This window comes from Capra hircus, chromosome 22 (genome assembly GCF_001704415.2).
Source record: "Capra hircus breed San Clemente chromosome 22, ASM170441v1, whole genome shotgun sequence".
Lineage (NCBI taxonomy): Eukaryota > Metazoa > Chordata > Mammalia > Artiodactyla > Bovidae > Capra > Capra hircus.
The window spans coordinates 7,469,652-7,490,550 of NC_030829.1; the positions used below are offsets into that span (position 1 = coordinate 7,469,652).

The window sequence follows — 20,899 nt, forward strand, 5'->3', positions numbered from 1 at the left end:
CAGCCATGAAGAGATACCCCACGTCCAAGGTAGGAGAAACCCAAGTCAGATGGTAGGTGTTGCAAGAGGGCATCAGAGGGCAGACACACTGAAACCATACTCACAGAAAACTAGTCAATCTAATCACACTAGGACCACAGCCTTGTCTAACTCAAACTAAGCCATGCCTGCGGGGCAAACCAAGACGGGCAGGTCATGGTGGAGAGAGCTGACAGAATGTGGTCCACTGGAGAAGGCCAAATTGCCTGTTACCGCAGGTATTTCTTGATTTTCTACATTTGCATTCCAATCCCCTATAATGAAAAGGACATCTTTTTTGGGTGTTAGTTCTAGAATGTCTTGTAGATCTGCATAGAACTGTTCAACTTTGGCTTCTTCAGCATTACTGGTTGGGGTAAAGACTTGGATTACTGTGATATTGAATGGTTTGCCTTCAGTTCAGTTCAGTTCAGTTGCTCAGTCATGTCTGGGGTTTGCCTTGGAAACAAATAGATCATTCTATTGCTTTTGAGAATGCATCCAAGTACTGCGTTTCGGATTCTTTCACTGACTATGATGGCTACTCCATTTCTTCGAAGTGATTCTTGCTCACAATAGTAGATATAATGGTACAAAAAGAAGTCTGGTCCCCTTCAGTTATTATCTCTTACCTCCAGCACTGCTCCCCCAGCTGTAAACAACTAGTTATCCACTTTCCGTCTCTACAGATTCTCTTCTCCTTCATAGGGCTTTTTGGTTTTGATTGTTGATGACTATAGTTGTCCATTTCTTTAGGGAAAGTAAGAAACTTGGATCAAAAGTCTTACTGGTACTGTATTAATTGTGGGGTGTCTAATAGACATTCAAAGGGAGATGTCAAATCAGCTGTAGAGTATGTCTCCTCATAGACTTAATGGCCTAGTAAAGTTCCCTTCAACCATATTAAAAGCATCCAACAAGTTGCAGAATGATTTAGTAAATTAATGTACCATAAATGTTATGACATGAAATAGCATGCAAGGATAATTTTTTATTGAAAAAAGTAGATTATAAAAGTGCATGGGGCTTGCTTCCATTTCCAAGAATACAGCATATTATAATATATATTTTGTTGGAATGCAGATAGGCTTGGAAGCAGATAGACTAGAAAAAACAGTGGTTACATCAGGTGTTGGGATTTGGCGTGGTTTTATTCTTAATTCGTTATTGTTTAAAGTGTCTCCAATAATAATGTGTTAATGTGTTACTTAAATAGGATAAATTTATAAAAGTCTTTCCCAGCAGTCTGAGGCTGGTTTATCTGTAAGATGAAGGATATCAAGGTGATTAGGGTGTTGAGGTACCATACGCAAAGGAGCAAAGGCAGTGAGGCCCCCCGCCCAAGACCGAGGTTTGGGGGCACGAAGGGGCGGACCAAAGGCCCCGCCCCTTAACGTCACGTGCTCACCGGCAGCCAATAGCCGCCTCCGAGCCCACCTAGGGGACGGGGCGGGGCGCCCAGCTGTCGTCACCAGGACAACGGGCGTTGCCGGCGCCTTGTGACTCTGGGCTGTGGGCGCGCTCGCGGCTCTTCGGCCATGGTGAGTTTAGGGCCCTTGCAGCCCGGCCACCAGGCCCTTCCCCGCCCGAGCTGTGTCTCCGCGCGGCCGCCTGCTGGTCTGGGCGGGCGGCGCCGGGGTCGCCGAAAGGCCGGGCCGCGGCCTGCGGGGCTGCCGGGCAGGGCAGGGCTGGGCGGGCCCCCGGGAGGGGGAACCCTGGGGCAGGCGGAACGCCCGCCCGCTGCCCGGGAGCGGCGTCCTGCCGAGAGTGCCGGGGTCACTGCGGGGACCCAGACCCGGCCGGCCGCCGGACGGCGTAATGCTGTTTCGCCCTAGCGAGCCTGATAAGCCACTCAGAGAGGGTGTGGTTGGGGGAAAAAAAAAGGATATGTATGAATATCATCTAGCATGTATAGTCCTATTAACACTATTTCAGTCTGCGTGCTTCCTGTCCCATTTCTATGCAATTATGTACAAATAGGTATCTCTTTGAAATTCATCATTCTGACAGGTTTGTATAGCATGTGGAAATTTGAATTTGTAATTTTGGAGATTCCTCACTCCTTTTTAAAAAATGGGGCATTAAGGTGGTGATTTTTTCCGAGTGCAGCACCCTCACTCGGGGATTTAATTCCTAATTAGTGCGTGGTAAACCCTTTAAATTATTACCTTTATTCAATAAACTTGAGACTGAGTGGGCATCCCACCTGGACCCCATTACGCTCGTTTAAGACCTAACCCGAAGATTCGGCTCAGGTATTGGCTTGAATAGGCAAGATTTAGGGAATTGCCAGTCGAAGGTGTGAATTCTCCGGAAGCCTCCAAAGGGTGTGATAGAAGAGCAGAGCTGGATTTTCTGCTTGGAGACACACCTTGGGTGTATTTGCGAGAGGGTGTGGGGGTGGGTGATAGGAAAACGCTTAGTTCTGAAAAACGGTTTTTGTAACTGTTGGTTAGTGTTACCTAGATTTGCTGCTTACCTGCAGGGGTTAGTGGAAGAGGTACCAAACTGAGAGTGCCCGGTGCTCCCCAAGTGCCGGTCAGGCTTCTGGAGAGAGACGCTGCCCTTTAGAATCCTGGCTGGCTCTGTCTTGTCTTAGTAACTACGCTAGTAGGAGAACGTGGATGATGTGTATCTCGTTGACCCCAGAAGAACGACTGCCAGCTGTATGACCTGTTGATAGCAGGGGAAAGAATACCCATCACCCACAAATAACAGCAATGCCTTCCTTAGTCCCTGCATGTTTGTTTTAAATTCTGAGTTGCTTTAAGTGAAAATTAATGGAGCCAGAAGTTTCAGGAAATGAAGTTATAAAAAGCTAAGTGTTGTAAATGTTGCGGCATCTTACTTTTTACATGTAATCTGTGAGAAAAGCTCTTACAATTCTAGCAAGGGGAAAGAACATTAGGGAGTTACAGTTTCACAGCTTTCTCCGGTTGTCCGTTTTCCTTTCCTTTCCTTTTTCGTCCGCCTGTTCCATCCTGACCCACACCTTGAGTCACTGATGTAAATTTTAGAGTTTCATGTACTCTGAAAGCATCTTGTACTTGTGTACTACTGGTTGCTTTGCCAAACTTAGAAATGCTTTGGTTTTTATCTTTAAGCATTAAGAATTTAATTCATGGGAGGAATTTAAGTGAGTGGTAACCTGATGCCTAGGCTCCAGGGTAAAAGGGGAGTGAGTGGTTAGTGTAGAGGGAGGATAAGGAGGCTGCTTTTATAGTCCCCCAAATGTATTCCAGATATTAACATTACCCTTCCTTAAATGCTTGAATCTAAACATAGAGCTTTAGCATTTGATATTTATGGCGCTGCACATGAATTTTTCTTCAGGGGCTTCCCTGGCAGTCTGGTGATTAAGACTCCATGGCTTCCAATGCAGGAGATGTGGGTTTGATCTCTGGTCGAGGAACTAAGAAGTTGTTTAGTCGCTCAGTTTTGACCCCATGAACTGTAGCCCACCACGCCCCTCTATCCTTGGGATTCTCCAGGCAAGAATACTGGAGTGGGTTGCCATTTCCCTCTCCAGGCGATCTTCCGACACAGGGATTTAACCCATTTCTCTGGCATTGGCAGGTGGATTCCTTCCTGCTAAGCCACCTGAAAAGCCCTAAGAACCACATGCCGTGCAGAAAAAAAGAAAGAAAAAAGAATTCAGTTAAGCCACTTGTTTCTATTGCCTTTGAATGATAAATGACAGCTGACATTTGTGTACATTTTATGCATGAGACATTTTTATAAGCACCCCGTGTGTCTTAGGTAACCATCACAACAACCTTACGCGGAAAATACCGTTTCCACATTTTAGAGATGAGGAAATGAGGCGCAGAGAGGCAAAGTGACTTGCCCTAGTCACCCAGTGCAGGTTTCAAAGCCAGGCCCCTTGTCTCAGAGCCTGCTGATGTAAATGTTGGATTATGCTATCATGTATGGTGCCTGCTATATGTTCCCTCCACATATGTGCTATTTTTCTGTTAGGAGATGAGTTTTCTCCCTTATCTGGATTTTAATGTGTTGCACACTTATGAGTATTTGTCTTTTGATCTTGACACTCGGCTGCACACTGCTGCACAGAGTAGGCATGCCTAGCCTTCTCTGCTCTGCCTTTTCTCTTTCACACAGGAAATGAACAGGAATCAAGGATGACAGATTATTGGATTAGGGTTCATACTCAGGGCTGTAATAGCATTTTAAAGTTTCTCCTGTCATTTCAGTTTGTGTTCAGGAATTGGCACCTGCTTTCTGTGAATCACAAAGACCGGCTTTTTTTTCTTTTTTTAAAATTTTAATTGAAGTGTAGTTGATTGACAGTGTTGTGCCAGTCTCTGCTGTACAGCAGTGTGACTCAGTTACACACACACACATCCTTTTTTTAAATATTCTTTTTCGTTATGGTTGATCCCAGGAGACTGGATATAGTTGCCGGTGCTATACCGTAGGACCTGTTGTTTATCCGTTCTGTGTATATAAGCATACGTCTGCTAACCCCAGCCTCCCACCCCAGCCCTCCCTCAGCCCCCTCCCGGTGGCATCCACAAGTTTGTTCTCTTCCGTCCATGTTGCTGAGGTGGCATTATTTCATTCTTTGCTATGACTGGGTGGTAGTCTGTTGTATATATGTACCATACCTTCTTTATCCATTGACCTATAAATGGATGTTGAGGGTGTTTCTGGGTCTTGGCTACTGTAAATAATGCTGCTATGAACATAGCAGAGCATATATCTTTTGAATTACAGTTTTATCCGGGTATATGCCCAGGAAGTGGGATATTTGGATTATATGGTAATTCTCTTTTTAGTTTTCTGAGGAGAAATCCATATTGTTTTCCATAGTGGCTGCATCAACTTACATTTTCTCCAACAGTGTAGGAGGGTTTCCTTTTCTCCACACCTTCTCCACCATTTGTTATTTGTAGATGTTTTGATGATGGCCATTCTGACCTGTATGAGTTGATACCTTGTTGTATTTTTTGGTTTGCATTTATAATTAACAATATTGAGCATCTTTTCATGTGTCTATTGGCCATTTGTATGTCTTGTTTGGAGAAAAGTCTGTTAAGGTCTTTTGCCCAGTTTTCAGTTGGGTGGTTTGTGTTTTTGTTGTTGAGCTGTATCAGCTGTTTGTGTGTTTGGGTGATTAAGCCCTTGTTGGTTGCAGCATTTGCAGATGTTTTCTCTTGTTCCATAGGTTGTCTTTTCATTTGGCTTATGGTTCCTTTGCTGTGCAAAAGCTTGTTGAATTTGATTAGGTCTCATTTGTTTATTTATGTTTTTATTTCTATTGCCTTGGGAGACTGACCTAAGAAAACATTGTTATAAGACTAGCTTTTAACATAAAGCCATTAGACTTGAAAGATGAGACTATTTTTAAAAGTAAAATTTTGTTTTCTGAGGTTTTTTCCCTAGTAATCCATTCAGTTCAGTCACGCGGTCATGTCCAACTCTTTGCAACCCCATGGACTGCAGCATGCTGGGCTTCCCTGTCCATCACCAGTTCCTGGAGCTTGCTCAGGCTCGTGTCCATCGAGTTGGTGATGTCATCCAACCATCTCATCCTCTGTCATCCCCTTCTCCTCCTACCTTCAATCTCCCAGCATAGTTTTCATTTATTTTAGTTGTATATTCTAAAATTGTTTTTGAAAAAAAAGACATCAAAAAGCTTTAAACTTTAATTCGTATGGATCAAAATATATGTTGGATTACCTGTTGTCATCAGGCTTTTGTTAACTGCGTTCCTCTGTAGCTTGTAAGGCCGATTTATTTTTTTGGAAATATAAAACAGCATTGTATCATAGAATTTTCCCATTTTAATTGATTTCATTTGGAGTTCTCCCAGTGTCGGTCTTTCTGTATTTGCTTGTGGTTAAGACTTCTCAGAGGTGTTGAGAAGCAGAATAAAGTATATTTTATTTTGCCAACACTTTTGGTTTCTTTGCTATCACATGGTATAGTTAAGAGAGCTTATATAATGAGATCTTTGTTAATAGATCATGACAAGTTTCTCTCTTATTAATTTTCCTACTCTGGGCAAAACGAGTCTCCTTTTTGGCTGCACTAGGGTGAGAGGGTACATAATTTTTAGTAATCGTAACAATAACTCCCTTTCATAGAGCCCTTCCACTGTGTTCATTTTAGGCTGATCACTTCACATTTATCTCACTTAACCCTTCCAACATCCCTGTGAGATTGACATCATTGTACTCACTTAATAGGCCCAATTGTTTAGACAGTTTGCCCCAGGTCACATAGTTGGCAAGTGACAGCCAGAATCTGAACTCAAACAATCTGCCTCTAAAGTGTGGCATTTGAAGCACTACACCGTGGCTTCTTCCCAAACTAGAGATTGTGCCTGGTACCTGGCGTGCGGCTTTTCCAGTTCTCAGTGCTGCCCCTGTAATTGTGTCTTTCCATTAAATTTTCTGTGCCATGGTTTTCTGTCCAACAGATATTTGTGTATCTCAGTATGTGCCAGTCTCTTCTAGGCAGTGGCTATACAACCGTGAATGGAACAGAAAAGGCTCTGGCCTCATGGAGTTTACATTCCAGTGGTGAGAGGACAGATAATAAGCGTATAGATAAGGTGGTGAGAAGGGCTTTGGAGAAAAAGCTGAATAAGAGGAAGTTTTGAGGATGGATGAGTGGATGAGAGGAGGGAAGACTTGCTTTTTTTTAAAAAAAAATACTTATTTGGCCATGCTGGGTCTTAGTTGCAGCATGCAGGATCTGTAGTTGGGACAAGCTAACTCTTATTTGTAGCATGTGAGATCTGGTTCCCTGACCAGGGATCACACCCGGGCCCCCTGCATTAGGAACTGGGGAATCCTAGCCGCTGGACCGCCAGGGAAGTCCCGGAACTTACTCTTTCTGTTGGTGGAAGGGAAGGTGTCTCCGATCAGGTGACATGTGAGCAGAGGGTGTGTCACGTGAATGCCTAGGAGAAAGACCATTCCAGGAAGGAACACAAATGCAAAGGTCCCGAGGCACCGCCTGGTGTATCAGAGGAGCAGCAAGGAAAACCTGGAGTTTTGGCAAGAGGGAAAGCCAGGTTAGTCAGGGAGACCAGACTGCGCAAGACGAACCAGCCGTTTAAAGGCGTTTGCCTTCCATTTGAGGGGAGAGGAGGTGCTTGGCAGAGTTTGGGGAGAACGGCAGGGCATGACTTTGCGTTTCATGAGAGGACCATTCGGTCTGCTAGGTGGGAGCTGTGCGCGAGGCAGGAGTGAGGGGAGAAGGGGCAGGGACAAAGGAAACCAGAGAAGGCCTTGTTAGGTTCAGCCATCCGTGGGGTTGGCTGTGCAATAGGAAAGCAAGTGAAGAATGGTTCAGTGATTGGAGTCTGAGCAGTAGTAACACGTTGTCGTTTGCTGAGATGAAGGCTAGGGGAGGAGTAAATTCAGCAAGGGATGAAGAAAGGAGTTGGTTTTGGGCTTGATAAATTCGTGATCTTATTAAACATCTAAAGTGAAAGACATCTAGAGACACACGGTTACGTTTTCAGAAACAGTGGGGTATTTTTAAAATGCAAACTGAATTGAATCTTGAAGTATTAGATTTGGAAGAGACTTTTTGAGTTTTTTTTAGTACAATCCTTTCATTGTACAAACTAGAAATGCCAAGAGATCGATTGCCTGCCACAGAGTTAAGTAGCCTTTACTACTGATTCTCCAGTGCAAAGAACCGTTGACCTGGAGTCAGGAGATACAAGTTTATATTGTAGTTTTTCTTTTTTTTTTTAGTTCTAAACCTTGGGTAAGTCATTTATCTGCTCCAAGTCTTTCTTCTATCAGAACAGATAATAAAGACTTCCACTGTTAGGATGTTGAAAGTTGCAAAAACTAGACATTGCTGTTTCTACCCTAATGATGGGAAAAGGTTGAGAAGCTAGAAAGAAGATTGTGGTTCTCTGAAAACCATCTAGAAAGCTGAGGTCACAAAGAAATGTACATGAATTAAAATTCAGGATGTAACATGCCCTTCCCAGAAAAAAGGAGACACATAGATACTTTCATGTGTGGAGGGATCAGCAGGAGGAGGAAGAGTCTGCTACAGACAGCTCTTGGAGAAATCAGTCAACTTTTGCTGACTGCTCGTGGGCTGGAGTGACTGTTGGAATCCCGAGGAGCCCCAGCCACAGAGCACACTGCACCTACCTCTCTTTCCCTTGGGTCTTCCCTGAGTACATGGGTATAGACATGCGCTGGATGCCGGGGCCCAGGGAAGAGAGTGCAGGACCTTCCTGAGGTGGGCGATGCCTGCTGAAGGCCAGGAGAATCAACAATCTCTCTGAGGCGCTAGGGGCTTTCCCCAAGTGCAGGGCAGGGCTACCACGGACAGGGCCACGGCAGGGGAGCTGAGAAATGTCCCTCTGTGGCTATCCAGGCTTTCAGTCAGGGAGGCAGCAGGCTTTGCGGTGGCAGACAGAGGCAGACAGAGAGATCTCCATAAGGCATGGACAGCAGAGGGTGCCACAGCAGAGCCAGCTCCCCGGCTGACAGCCGGAGTGTGAAACAGACAGTGCTCTCAGCTTTCAGAAAGCCAGCCTCTCTGTAAAGCTCAGAGAGATCTGTGAAGTTTACCAGTGCTCAGATCCCAACTTCTCCTGAAGGTGCATTTCTGATTGCACCCTAAAAAAAATTTAAAGCCAGTCTGGAACTGAATCTAACTAGTGCTATAACAAAATTGAGACCCAGATCAACTGGAAATTAAAAAGATTCAGTTCCCGCTACCTTCACTCTAAGCAGCCTAATTGAAGGAGGAACTTTTCTTCATGGAGGTAAATGACTGTACTTTAAAAAGATTCAGATATAATTGACAAAATAACGTATTAAAGTTGTACAATGTAATGATCTGAAATTTGTGTATTTTGCAAAATGATCACCGTAACAGGGCTAGTTAACATCTGTCCCCATACATAGTTGAAGAATTTTTGCCTTGTGATGAGAATTTTTAAGATCTACTCTCCTAGCCCTTTCAGATATGCCAAACAGTATTGTCAACTATAGTTACCATGCTGTATGTTACATGCCCAGGATTTATTCATTTTGTAACTGGAAATTTGTGCCTTTTGACTGTCTTTGGCTATATTGTCCACCCTCCCATTCCCTATCTCTGGAATCATAAATCTGTTATCTATGAGTTCATTTTTTAAAAAAGATTATGCACATAAGTCAGATCATTTATCTTTCAAAGTATTTGTCTTTCACTGTGTGACATTTCATTTGGCATAGTGCTGCTGCTGCTAAGTCACTTCAGTTGTGTCCGACTCTGTGCAACCCCGTAGACGGCCACCCACCGGCTCCGCCGTCCCTGGGATTCTCCAGGCAAGAACACTGGAGTGGGTTGCCATTTCCTTCTCCATTCAGTTGGCATAGTGCCCTCAATATCCTTCCGTGTTGTTGCAAGTGTCAAAATTTCCTTTTTTTAAATGGCCGAATCCGAATAATATTCCATTGTATATATCTGTCATATTTTCCTTATCTATTCGTTTATCAATAGGCAACCTATTTACATATCTTGACTTTTGTAAATAATGCTTCAGTGAACACAGGAGCCCCCAACTCTTCAAATTATTGTTTTTGTTTTCTTCAGAAAAATACCTAAAATTGGAATTCTTGGATCATAGGGTAGCCCTATTTTTAATTTTTTGGGAAATTCCATACTGGTTTCCACAGTGACTGTATCAGTTTAGACTCCCACCAACTGTGCATGGATTCCCTTTCCTCCAATTTCTCACTGCTTGTTATTTGTTGTCTCTTTAATAATATCCATTCTGATAGGTATGAGGTGGTATCTCATTTTGATTTGTATCAATATTTCCCTGATGATTAATGATGTTGAGGGCCTTTTCATGTACTTGTTGTCCATATGTATGTCTTTGGAAAGACTTCTGTATAGATCCTCTGCCCGTTTTTCATTAGATTTCTTGTTGAATATTGACTTCTTATTACATATGTCTAGCAGAATCATTCATAGATTGTATTTTTAGTTTGTTGGTGGTTTTCTTTGCTGCACAGAAGCATTTTAGTTTGACGTGGTCTGATGAAGTTTTTGCTTTCATGGCCTTATCTTTTGGTGTCAAGTCCAAAATCATCTCCATAACTTATGTCAAGGAGCTTACAGTCTTTTTTTTTTTTTTTAAATTTCTAGGAGTTTTATCTTTTCCTAGGAGTTTTTTTCAAATCTTACATTTGAAGCGTACCGTCCATTCTAAGTTAATCTTTGTGCATGGTGTAGGGCAGGGGTCCACCTTCATTCTCTTGCAGGTGGCTGTCCACTTTTCTCAGCACCATTTATTGAGGAGACTGTCTTTTTCCCCATGGTATGTTTGTCGTAGGTTAATTGACCCTATGTGTGTGGGTTTATTTCTGGGTTCCTTTTCTGTCCCACTGATCTGTGTGTATGTTTTCCTGCCAGTGCTGAACTGTTCTGATGATTGTACTGAGAGCTTTGTAGTATCGTCAGAAGTGAGGGAGCTTGAATCCTCCAGTTCTGTTCTTTCCCAGGATGGTTTTGGCTATTTGTCTGTGTATGTTTCCGTGCAAGTTCTGAGATGATTTGTTGCAGTTCTATGAAAAATCCCCTGATATATTTTGATAGGGATTGCATCCAGTCTGCAGATTGCCTTGTGTAGTGTGGTCACTTTACCAGTACTAATTCTGCCTATATAAAACACGATATATTTTTTCATCTCTTTCTGTTGTCTTCAGTTTCTTCTTATATTTTTATAGTCTTTTATAGACTTTCCAAGTACGGCTCTTTTACCTCAGATTTATTCGTAGTTACCTAATTTTTTTTTTTTTATGAGATGGTAAAGGTGATTGTTTCCTTAACTTCTTTTATAGTTTGTTAGTGCATAGAAATGCAACAAATTTCTATATCTTGTTTGTATTCTGCAGATTTACAAGATTCATTGATAAGCTTTAGTTGTTTTCTGGTGGCATCTTTCAGATTTTCTACATATAGTATCATGTAATCTGCAGACAGTGACAATTTTATTTCTTCCTTACCATTTTGGATATATTTCTTTTTCTTGTCTGATTGATGTGGCTAGAACTTCCAATACTCTGTTGAATAAAAGTATTGAGAGTGGGCATCTGTGTTTTGTTTCTGATCTTAAAATGTTTTCAGCTTTTCACCATTGAGCATGATGTTAACTGTGGATTTGTCTTATGTGGCCTTTTTTATGTTGATGTATGTTCCCTCTATGCCCACTTTCTGGGGAATTTTGGTCATAAATTAATGTTGAATTTTGTCCAAAGCTTTTCCTGTGATTATTGCAATAATCATACAGTTTTTATTCTTCGGCTCCTTAATGTGGTGTATTACATTGATTTTTCAGATATTGAAAAATCCTTACATCCCTGGGATAAGTCCCACTTGATTATGGTTTATGATTCTTTCGGTGTATTGTTGGAATCAGTTTGCTGATGTTGTGTTGAAGATTCTTGCATTTATGTTCATCAGTGATACTGGCCTGTGCCTTTCTTTTTTACTGTCTTTGGTTCTAGTATCAGGGTGATGAGTGCCTCATAGAATGAGTTTGTGATTGTTTTTCCTCTGCATGTTGTGTGTGTGTGTGTGAGAATTGTTTAAGGATAGGTGTTAGTAAACTTTTCCCTAAACACTTTGTAAAATTCACCTATGAAGCGGTCTATTCCTGGACTTCATAGCCTCCCGCTGCACCATGTGGCTTGTGGGAACTTAGCTATCTAACAAGGGTTTGAACCTAGGCCTTGGCAGTGAAAGCACAGACCTAACCACTGGACCACTGGGAATTCCCTGGTCTGGACTTTAGCTTGTTGATAATTTCTAAATTACTGATTCAGTTTCATTACTGGTAACTTGTCTATTCATATTTTCTGTTTCTTCCTGTTCAGTCTTAGGAAATTGTACATTTATAAGAATGTGACCATTTCTTCCCGGTTTTTCATTTTATTGGCATATAGTTGTTGTATTAGCCTCTTATGATTTTTTGTATTTCTGTGGTATCATTTGTTAACTTCTTTTTCATTTCTGATTTATTGATTTTTTTTTTCTTGATGAATTTGGCTAAAGGTTTATCAATTTTGTTTACATTTGCAGAGAACCAGATTTTAGCTATGTTGGTCTTTTCTGATTTTCTAAAGTCTATTTTATTTATTTCTGCTGTGATCTTCATGGTTTCTTTCCTTCTACTAACATTGCTTTTTGTTTATTCCTTGTTTTCTAGTTCCCCTAGGTGTAAGGTTAGGTTGCTTGAGGTTTTTCTTGTTTCCTGAGGTAAACTTGCGTTGCTTTAAATTTCCCTCTTAGAACTGCTTTTGGTGCATCCCATAGGTTTTGGATCTTAGTGTTTGTATTTTCATTTGTCCCTAGATATTTTTGATTTTCTCTTTGTTTTCTTTAATGATCCATTGGTTGTTTCATAGCATGTTGCTTTACCTCCGTTGTGTGTGTGTGTTTTTTATTCCTTATAGTTGATTTCTAGTTTCGTAGCATTGTGGTTGGAAAAGATACTTGATGTTATCTCAGTTTTCGTAAATTTACTGATGCTTGTTTTATGGCCTTAACATGTGGTCTGTCCTGGAGAATGTCCCATGTGCATTTGAAAGACAGTGTGTGTATTCTGCTGCTTTTGGGTGGAATGCTCTGTATCTATCAGTTAAGTCTATCACGTCTAATATGTCATTTAAGGCCAGTGTTTCCTTATTGATTTTCTCTCTGGATGATCACTGATATACATGGGGTGTTAAAGTTCCCTACTATTATTATGTTACTGTTGATTTCTTTTTTTGTGTTTGCTAATATTTGCCTTATGTATAAACGTGCTCCTATATTGGGAACATAAATATTTATGAAGTTTGACATAAAAGTTTCTCAGTCGTGTCCGACTCTTTGTGACCCCGTGGAATTCTCCAGGCCAGAATACTGGAGGGGGTAGCCTTTCCCTTCTCCAGGGGATCTTCCCAACCCAGGGATCAAACCCAGGTCTCCCGCATAGCAGGCAGATTCTTTACCAGCTGAACCACTATTTTGTTCCTGGGTTGATTCCTTGCTCATTATGTAGTATCCCTCTTTGTCTTTGTAACAGTCTCTATTTTGAGGAAATTTTTGCCCTGTGTAAGTATTGCTGCTCCAGCTTTGTTTTGATTTCTGTTTGCATGGGATACCTTTTCTGTCCCCTCACTTTCAGTCTTTGTGTGTCTTTACACCTGAAGTGAGTCTCCTGTAGGCAGCATAAATAAGGGTTTTGTTTTTGTATCCATTCGGCCCCTCTGTGTCTGGATTGGAACATACAGTCTGTTGCAGTTAAGGTAATTATTGATGCATATGTTCTTACTGCCATTTTGTTCATTATTTGGGAGTGGTTTTTATCTTTTCCGTTTGTTCTTGTTATTTGATGACTATCTTTAGTGTTATGTTCAGATTTTTTCTTTAAAAAATATTTATTTATTTGGCTGCACTGGGTCTTAGTTGTGGCATGCAGGATCTTCTCTGCTTCACGTGGAGTCTCTTGTTGCCCTGCACGGACTTCCTAGTTGTGGCACACAGGCCCAGTAGTTGTGGCGTACAGGCTCTCTATTTGGGGCACACAGGCTGCAGAGTGCACAGGCTCAATAGTGCCACGTGGGCTTAGCTGCTCTGCAAGCATGTGGGATCATAGTTCCCTGACCGGGGATCAAACTTGTCTCCCCTGCATTGCAAGAGGGATTCTTAACCACTGGACCACCAGAGGTCCCTTTTTCTTTGTGCGTGTGTGTGTGTGTGTGTGTATTAGGTTTTTTGGTTTGTGGTTATTGAGAGGTTTTTTAAAATACAGCAGTCTTTATATATGTGATTATTTCAATTTGCTGATCTCTTAATTTCAAATGCATTTTTAAAAACCCTCATGATTACTGTTTTTTTGTATCATACCTTTCATTTAATTGTTTTGTATATCCCTTAACTGCTTAAGGGGTTTTGATGTAGATGATTTGACTGTTTTTGTTTTTTAACCTTCCTTCTCACTTTGTGCACGGTTGATTCCCTACCTTGACTGTAAGTGTGCCTTTACCAGTGACCTTTTTCATTTTGTAGTTTTCATGTTTCCAATTGGGGCCTTTCTTTTTTCACCTGGAGTGGTTCCTTAGTATTTAATATAAAGCTGGTTTGGTGGTGCTGAACTTTTTTAACTTTTGCTTGTTGATAAAACTTTTGATCTTTCTATCAAGTCTGAAGGAGAGCCTTGCTGGATATTCTTGGTTGTAGGTTCTTCAGTTTCATCATTTAAAATATATCACTCTTCTGGGCGGCAGAGTTTCTGCTGAAAAATCAGGTGTTAACCCTATGGGAGTGCCCCTGGTTTACTCTTGCTGCCTTTAAGATTCTCTCTTTATCTTTATTTTTTGTCACTTTAATTACAGTGTGTCTTGGTGTGTTCTTCTTTGGGTTTATCCTGTATGGAACTCTCTGCCCTTCCTGAACTTGGATAAGTGCTTCTTTTCCCAGTTTACAGAAGTTTTCAGCTATTATTTCTTCAGATATGTTCAACACCCTCCCCCCCTTTTTTTTTTCCAATTTCTCTTCTTGTGGGACCCCCATGATGTGAATATTAGTGTTCTTGATATTGTCCCAGAGGTCCCTTAAACTGTCTTCATTTAAAAAAATTTTTCTGTTCAGTGGTCAGAAATGTGATCCATTTTTCTGTATGTTTTAATCTACTGTTGATTCCTTCTAATATATTTTTGTTTTTAAAAATTAAAAAAAATTAATTGGTAGAAAATTGCTTTACAGTGTGTTGGTTTCTGCCATATGATGTGACTCTCTCATGATTATGTGTGTGTATTCTTCCTTTTGAGCCTCCACCACGCCACCCCCACCCCCAATCCCACCCCTCTAGGTCACCGAAGAGTGCCAGGTTGGGCTCCCTGTGTTACAGAGTGACTTCCTACTGTTGTACCTGTGGTGATGTATGTATGTCAAGGCTGCTTTCTCAGCTCGTCCCACCCTCCGCTTCCCCACTGTGCCCACATGTCCATTCTCTACTAAGTTCATCAGCACGATTTTTCTGTTTGGTTGCTGCAAAAGTAACTATGGTTTCAGATCCTGAATGTTAAATCATCATAACTAGGCTCAAACACATCTTTATTAGTCAAAATAGGAACCATGACAATCAACACATTTTTGCAAATGAGAAATGTTTGTTTATTCCTATAGCATAAAAAAAAAAATCTGTGCTTCCAGATATGATGAACTCTTGGAAAGCATTTTCTGCATCCTCCTGGTTGTGGCAGCATTTTCCCTGCAAAAAGTTGTTGAGATGCTTGAAGAAGTGGTAGTCAGTTGGCGAGAGATCCGGTGAATATGGTAGACGAGGCAAAACTTTGTAGCACAATCCTTTCACCTTGTGCCGTGTCCCTTATGTGCCATGTGGTCGGGCGTTGTGGAGGCGAATGGGTTCCATTCTGTTGCCCGGTGCCAACAGCAGGTGTTGCAGTTTTTTGTGCATCTCACTGGTTTGCTGAGCATACTTCTCAGATGTAATGGTTTCACCGGGATTCAGGAAGCTGTAGTGGATCAGACGGGCATCAGACCACCAAACAGAGACCATGACCCATTTTTTGGTGCAAGTTTGGCTTTGGGAAGTGCTTTGGAGCTTCTTCTTGGTCCAGCCACTGAACTGGTTGTCATATAAAATGCACTTTTCATCACACGTCACAGTCAGATCGAGAATTGATTCATTGTTGCATAGAATAAGAGAAGGTGACACTCTAAAAAATGATTTTTTAAAAATTTGTTGTCAGCTTATGAGGCATCCAGCTTTGATGATCCTCTCAGTTGATCGTTGTCAACTTCTAATGGCCAGCCACCATGCTTCTCATCTTCAAGACTCTTGTCTCCTTTGCAAAACTTCTTGAACCACCAGTGCACTGTATGTTGATTAGCAGTTCCTGGTCTGGATGCATTGTTGATATTGCAAGTTGTCTCCGCTGCTTTATAACCCATTTTGAACTCAAATAAGAAAATTGCTCAATTTTGCTGTTTGTCTAACATCATTACTGTAGGTCTAAAATACATATAAAATAAACAGCAAGTAATAATTCATTAGCAAAAAGCATAAAGCAAGAATTGTACATTGTGCATTAAAATCATGTATAACATAACCACATTTATTCAAGGTATCCCAATATCTAATGGCAAAGTTCAACAATGCAAAACTGAAATTACTCTTGCACCAACCTAGTCGATTCCCTATATGTGTGTTAATATGTGATATATGTTTTTCTGACTTACTGTCCTCTGTATAAGAGGCTCTAGGTTCGTCCACCTCACTAAATCCAACTCAAATTCCTTCCTTTCTATGGCTGAGTAATATTCCGCTGTATATATGTATCACGTCTTCTTTATCCATTCATTAGTAAATGTACCTCCAGGTTGCTTCCGTGTCCTGGCTGTTGTAAATATTGCTGCAATGAACATTGGGGTGCATGTGTCTTTTAGAACTGTGGTTTTCCTTCTAGTGTATTTTTCATTTCAGCTATTGGATTCTTCATCTCTGTCTTTTTAGATATATGTTTTCTCCTTGCTAAATGTTTTTAACTTCTTGTTCTGTGCATCCACTGTTCTCCTCAGTTCTTTGATCATCCTTACAGTCATTACCCCGAACTCTTTTTTGGGTGGATTGCCTGTTTCCACTTCACTAAGTTCTTCTGGGGTTGTATCATGGTCCTTCATTGGAACGTGTTTCTCTGTCACCTCATTTTGCCTAAGTTGCTGTTTATACTTTCACATGTCTGGTAGGTTAATACATTTCTTGACCTTGGAGAAACTGTTCTGTGCAAGATGACCTGTGTTGTCCCCAGCCTGTATGCTCTTGAGGTTTCCCTGTGAGGGCTGTGTGGGTCCTTCTGTTGTGGCAGGCTGACTGTGTGGGCGGTCTGGTAGGCTCAGTTGGCCTCTCCTCTAGTTGGTTACCAGCCATGCTTTATGAAGAGACTGGTGGGGCCCAGTCGCCAGGCCACTGACTGCGGTGCCCCAGGAGGCCTGGGCTAGTGCCTGTTCACTGGTGGGAGGGTGCAGTCAGGGTCCAGAAAGCTCTGGGGCTGTTGTCTGTCCACTACTGGTGGGTGAAACCAGGTTTTGGTTTAATGCTGGACTACTTATGGTCTAGAAAACTACTTATTGACTAGAAAACTAGTCAATCTAATCACACTAGGACCACAGCCTGGTCTAATTCAGTGAAACTAAGCCATGCCCGTGGAGCAACCCAAGACAGGCGGGGTCATGGTGGAGAGGTCTGACAGAATGTGGTCCACTGGAGAAGGGAATGGCGAACCACTTCAGTGTTCTTGCCTTGAGAACCTCATGAACAGTTTGAAAAGGCAAAATGATAGGATACTGAAAGAGGAACTCCCCAGGTCAGTAGGTGCCCAATATGCTACTGGAGATAAGTGGAGAAATAACTCCAGAAAGAATGAAGGGATGGAGCCAAAGCAAAAACAATACCCAGTTGTGGATGTGACTGGAGATAGAAGCAAGGTCTGATGCTGTAAAGAGCAATATTGCATAGGAACCTGGAATGTCAGGGCCATGAATCAAGGCAAATTGGAAGTGGTCAAACAGGAGATGACAAGAGTGAACGTCAACATTCTAGGAATCAGCGAACTAAAATGGACTGGAATGGGTGAATTTAACTCAGATGACCGTTACATCTACTACTGTGGGCAGGAACCCCCTAGAAGAAATGGAGTAGCCATCATGGTCAACAAAAGAGTCCGAAATGCAGTTCTTGGATGCAGTCTCAAAAACAACAGAATGATCTCTGTTTGTTTCCAAGGCAAACCATTCAGTATCACAGTACTCCAAGTCTATGCCCCAACCAGTAACGCTGAAGAAGCTGAAGTTGAACGGTTCTATGAAGACCTTCAAGACGTGCTAGAACTAACACCCAAAAAAGATGTCCTTTTCATTATAGGGGACTGGAATGCAAAAGTAGGAAGTCAAGAAACACCTGGAGTAGCAGGCAACTTTAGCCTTGGAGTACGGAATGAAGCAGGGCAAAGGCTAATAGAGTTTTGCCAAGAGAACGCACTGGTCATAGCAAACACCCTCTTCCAACAGCACAAGAGAAGACTCTACACATGGACATCACAAGACGGTCAACAGAAAATCAGATTGATTCTATTCTTTGCAGCCAAAGATGGAGAAGCTCTATACAGTCAACAAAAACAAGACCAGGAGCTGACTGTGGCTCAGATCATGAACTCCTTATTGCCAAATTCAGACTTAAATTGAAGAAAGTAGGGAAAACCACTACACCATTCAGGTATGACCTAAATCAAATCCCTTATGATTATACAGTAGAAGTGAGAAATAGATTTAAGGGCCTAGATCTGATAGATAGAGTGCCTGATGAACTATGGACGGAGGTTCGTGACATTGTATAGGAGACAGGGATCAAGACCATCCCCATGGAAAAGAAATGCAAAAAAGCAAAACAGCTGTCTGGGGAGGTCTTACAAATAGCTGTGAAAAGAAGAGAAGCCAAAAGCAAAGGAAAGATATAAGCATCTGAATGCAGAGTTCCAAAGAATAGCAGGGAGAGATAAGAAAGCCTTCTTCAGCAATCAATGCAAAGAAACAGAGGAAAACAGAATGGGAAAGACTAGAGATTTCTTCAAGAAAATTAGAGATACCAAGGGAATATTTCATGCAAAGATGGGCTTGATAAAGGACAGAAATGGTATGGACCTAACAGAAGCAGAAGATACTAAGAAGAGGTGGCAAGAATACACAGAAGAACTGTACAAAAAAAGATCTTCATGACCCAGATAATCACGATGGTGTGATCACTCATCTAGAGCTAGACATCCTGGAATGTGAAGTCAAGTGGGCCTAAGGAAGCATCACTACGAACAAAGCTAGTGGAGGTGATGGAATTCCAGTTGAGCTATTTCAAATCCTGAAAGATGATGCTGTGAAAGTGCTGCACTCAATATGCCAGCACATTTGGAAAACTCAGCAGTGGCTACAGGACTGGAAAAGGTCAGTTTTCATTCTAATCCCAAAGAAAGGCAATGCCAAAGAATGCTCAAACTACCGCACAATTGCACTCATCTCACATGCTAGTAAAGTAATGCTCAAAATTCTCCAAGCCAGGCTTCAGCAATACATGGACCATGAACTTCCAGATGTTCAAGCTGGATTTAGAAAAGGCAGAGGAACCAGAGATCAAATTGCCAACATCCGCTGGATCATGGAAAAAGCAAGAGAGTTCCAGAAAAACATCTATTTCTGCTTTATCGACTATGCTAAAGCCTTTGACTGTGTGGATCACAATAAACTGTGGAAAATTCTGAAAGAGATGGGAATACCAGACCACCTAACCTGCCTCTTGAGAAATCTGTATGCAGGTCAGGAAGCAACAGTTAAAACTGGACATGGAACAACAGACTGGATCCAAATAGGAAAAGGAGTTCGCCAAGGCTGTATATTTTCACCCTGCTTATTTAACTTCTATGCAGAGTACATCATGAGAAACGCTGGGCTGGAAGAAGCACAAGCTGGACTCAAGATTGCCGGGAGAAATCTCAATAACCTCAGATATGCAGATGACACCGCCCTTATTGCTGAAAGTGAAGAGGAACTAAAAAGCCTCTTGATGAAAGTGAAAGTGGAGAGTGAAAAAGTTGGCTTAAAGCTCAACATTCAGAAAACGGAGATCACGGCATCCGGTCCCATCACTTCATGGGAAATAGATGGGGAAACACTGGAAACAGTGTCAGACTTTATATTTTTGGGCTCCAAAACCACTGCAGATGGTGACTGCAGCCATGAAATTAAAAGACGCTTACTCCTTGGAAGAAAAATTATGACGAACCAAGTAGCATATTCAAAAGCAGAGACATTACTTTGCCGACTAAGGTCCATCTAGTTAAGGCTATGGTTTTTCCAGTGGTCATGTATGGATGTGAGAGTTAGACTGTGAAGAAGGCTGAGTGCCGAAGAATTGATGCTTTTGAACTGTGGTGTTGGGGAAGACTCTTGAGAGTCCCTTGAACTGCAAGGAGATCCAACTAGTCCATTCTGAAGGAGATTAGTCCTGGGATTTCTTTGGAAGGAATGATGCTAAAGCTGAAACTCAGAACTTTGGCCATCTCATGCAAAGAGTTGACTCATTGGAAAAGACTTTGATGCTGGAAGGGATTGAGGGCAGGAGAAGAAGGGGACGACAGAGGATGAGATGGCTGGATGGCATGACTGACTTGATGGATGTGAGTCTGAGTGAACTCCGGGAGTTGGTGATGGACAGGGAGGCCTGGCGTGCTGCGATTCATGGGGTCACAAAGAGTCAGACACAGCTGAGCGACTGAACTGACTGACTTATGGTCCGAGTCAGGCCCTGGGGTCTGACTGTAGTGCCCAGGGATCACAGGGCTGGTGTCTGATAACTGATGTGTTGGGGGGTGGTGCGGGAGGTGTTTCCTGACACAGATATGGCGTCAAGGGTATTCTGAGGCTGTGCTGGCCTGCTAGGAGGAAGGGTCAGATCAGGGCCAGCTGGTCCCAGGGTAGGGTCTGGCCTCCTTCGGCAGGCAGGCTGTGCAGACTAGGGCTCTCTTGCATCTAGTGTCTGCCCCCGGTAGGTGAGGCTTGTCCAGAGCCTAAAGCGGGGCTCCTGGGCAGTTTGGCTGGTGCCTGTCCGTGGGTGGGTGAGGCTGGGTCCTGTCCCTGTGATGGGCAGAGCTGTGTCCAGAGGTGACTGTGGTCTCAGGGAGTTTTCGGCGGCCTATCTGCTGATAGGTGGGGCTGTGTCCCTGTCCAGGTAGTTGCTTTGCCTGAGGTTTCCCAGCACTGGTCCCTACAGGCTGTTGGGCGGGCCAGGCTCCTCAATGGGGCCTGTCAGTGCCCGTGTTTGCCCAGT

General features: G+C 42.4%; 1 protein-coding gene across 2 annotated transcripts in view; it reads left to right on the plus strand.

Moving 5' to 3' along the window:
• FBXL2 (F-box and leucine rich repeat protein 2) overlaps positions 1,489 to 20,899 on the plus strand; it is a 76,777-nt gene continuing 57,366 nt past the window's right edge. For both annotated transcript variants that reach the window (XM_018067011.1, XM_018067012.1), the window contains exon 1: positions 1,489 to 1,559. In XM_018067011.1, coding sequence (XP_017922500.1) covers positions 1,557 to 1,559 — 3 coding nt within the window. In that variant the 5' untranslated portion in view covers positions 1,489 to 1,556. The remainder of the gene's footprint in view (positions 1,560 to 20,899) is intronic.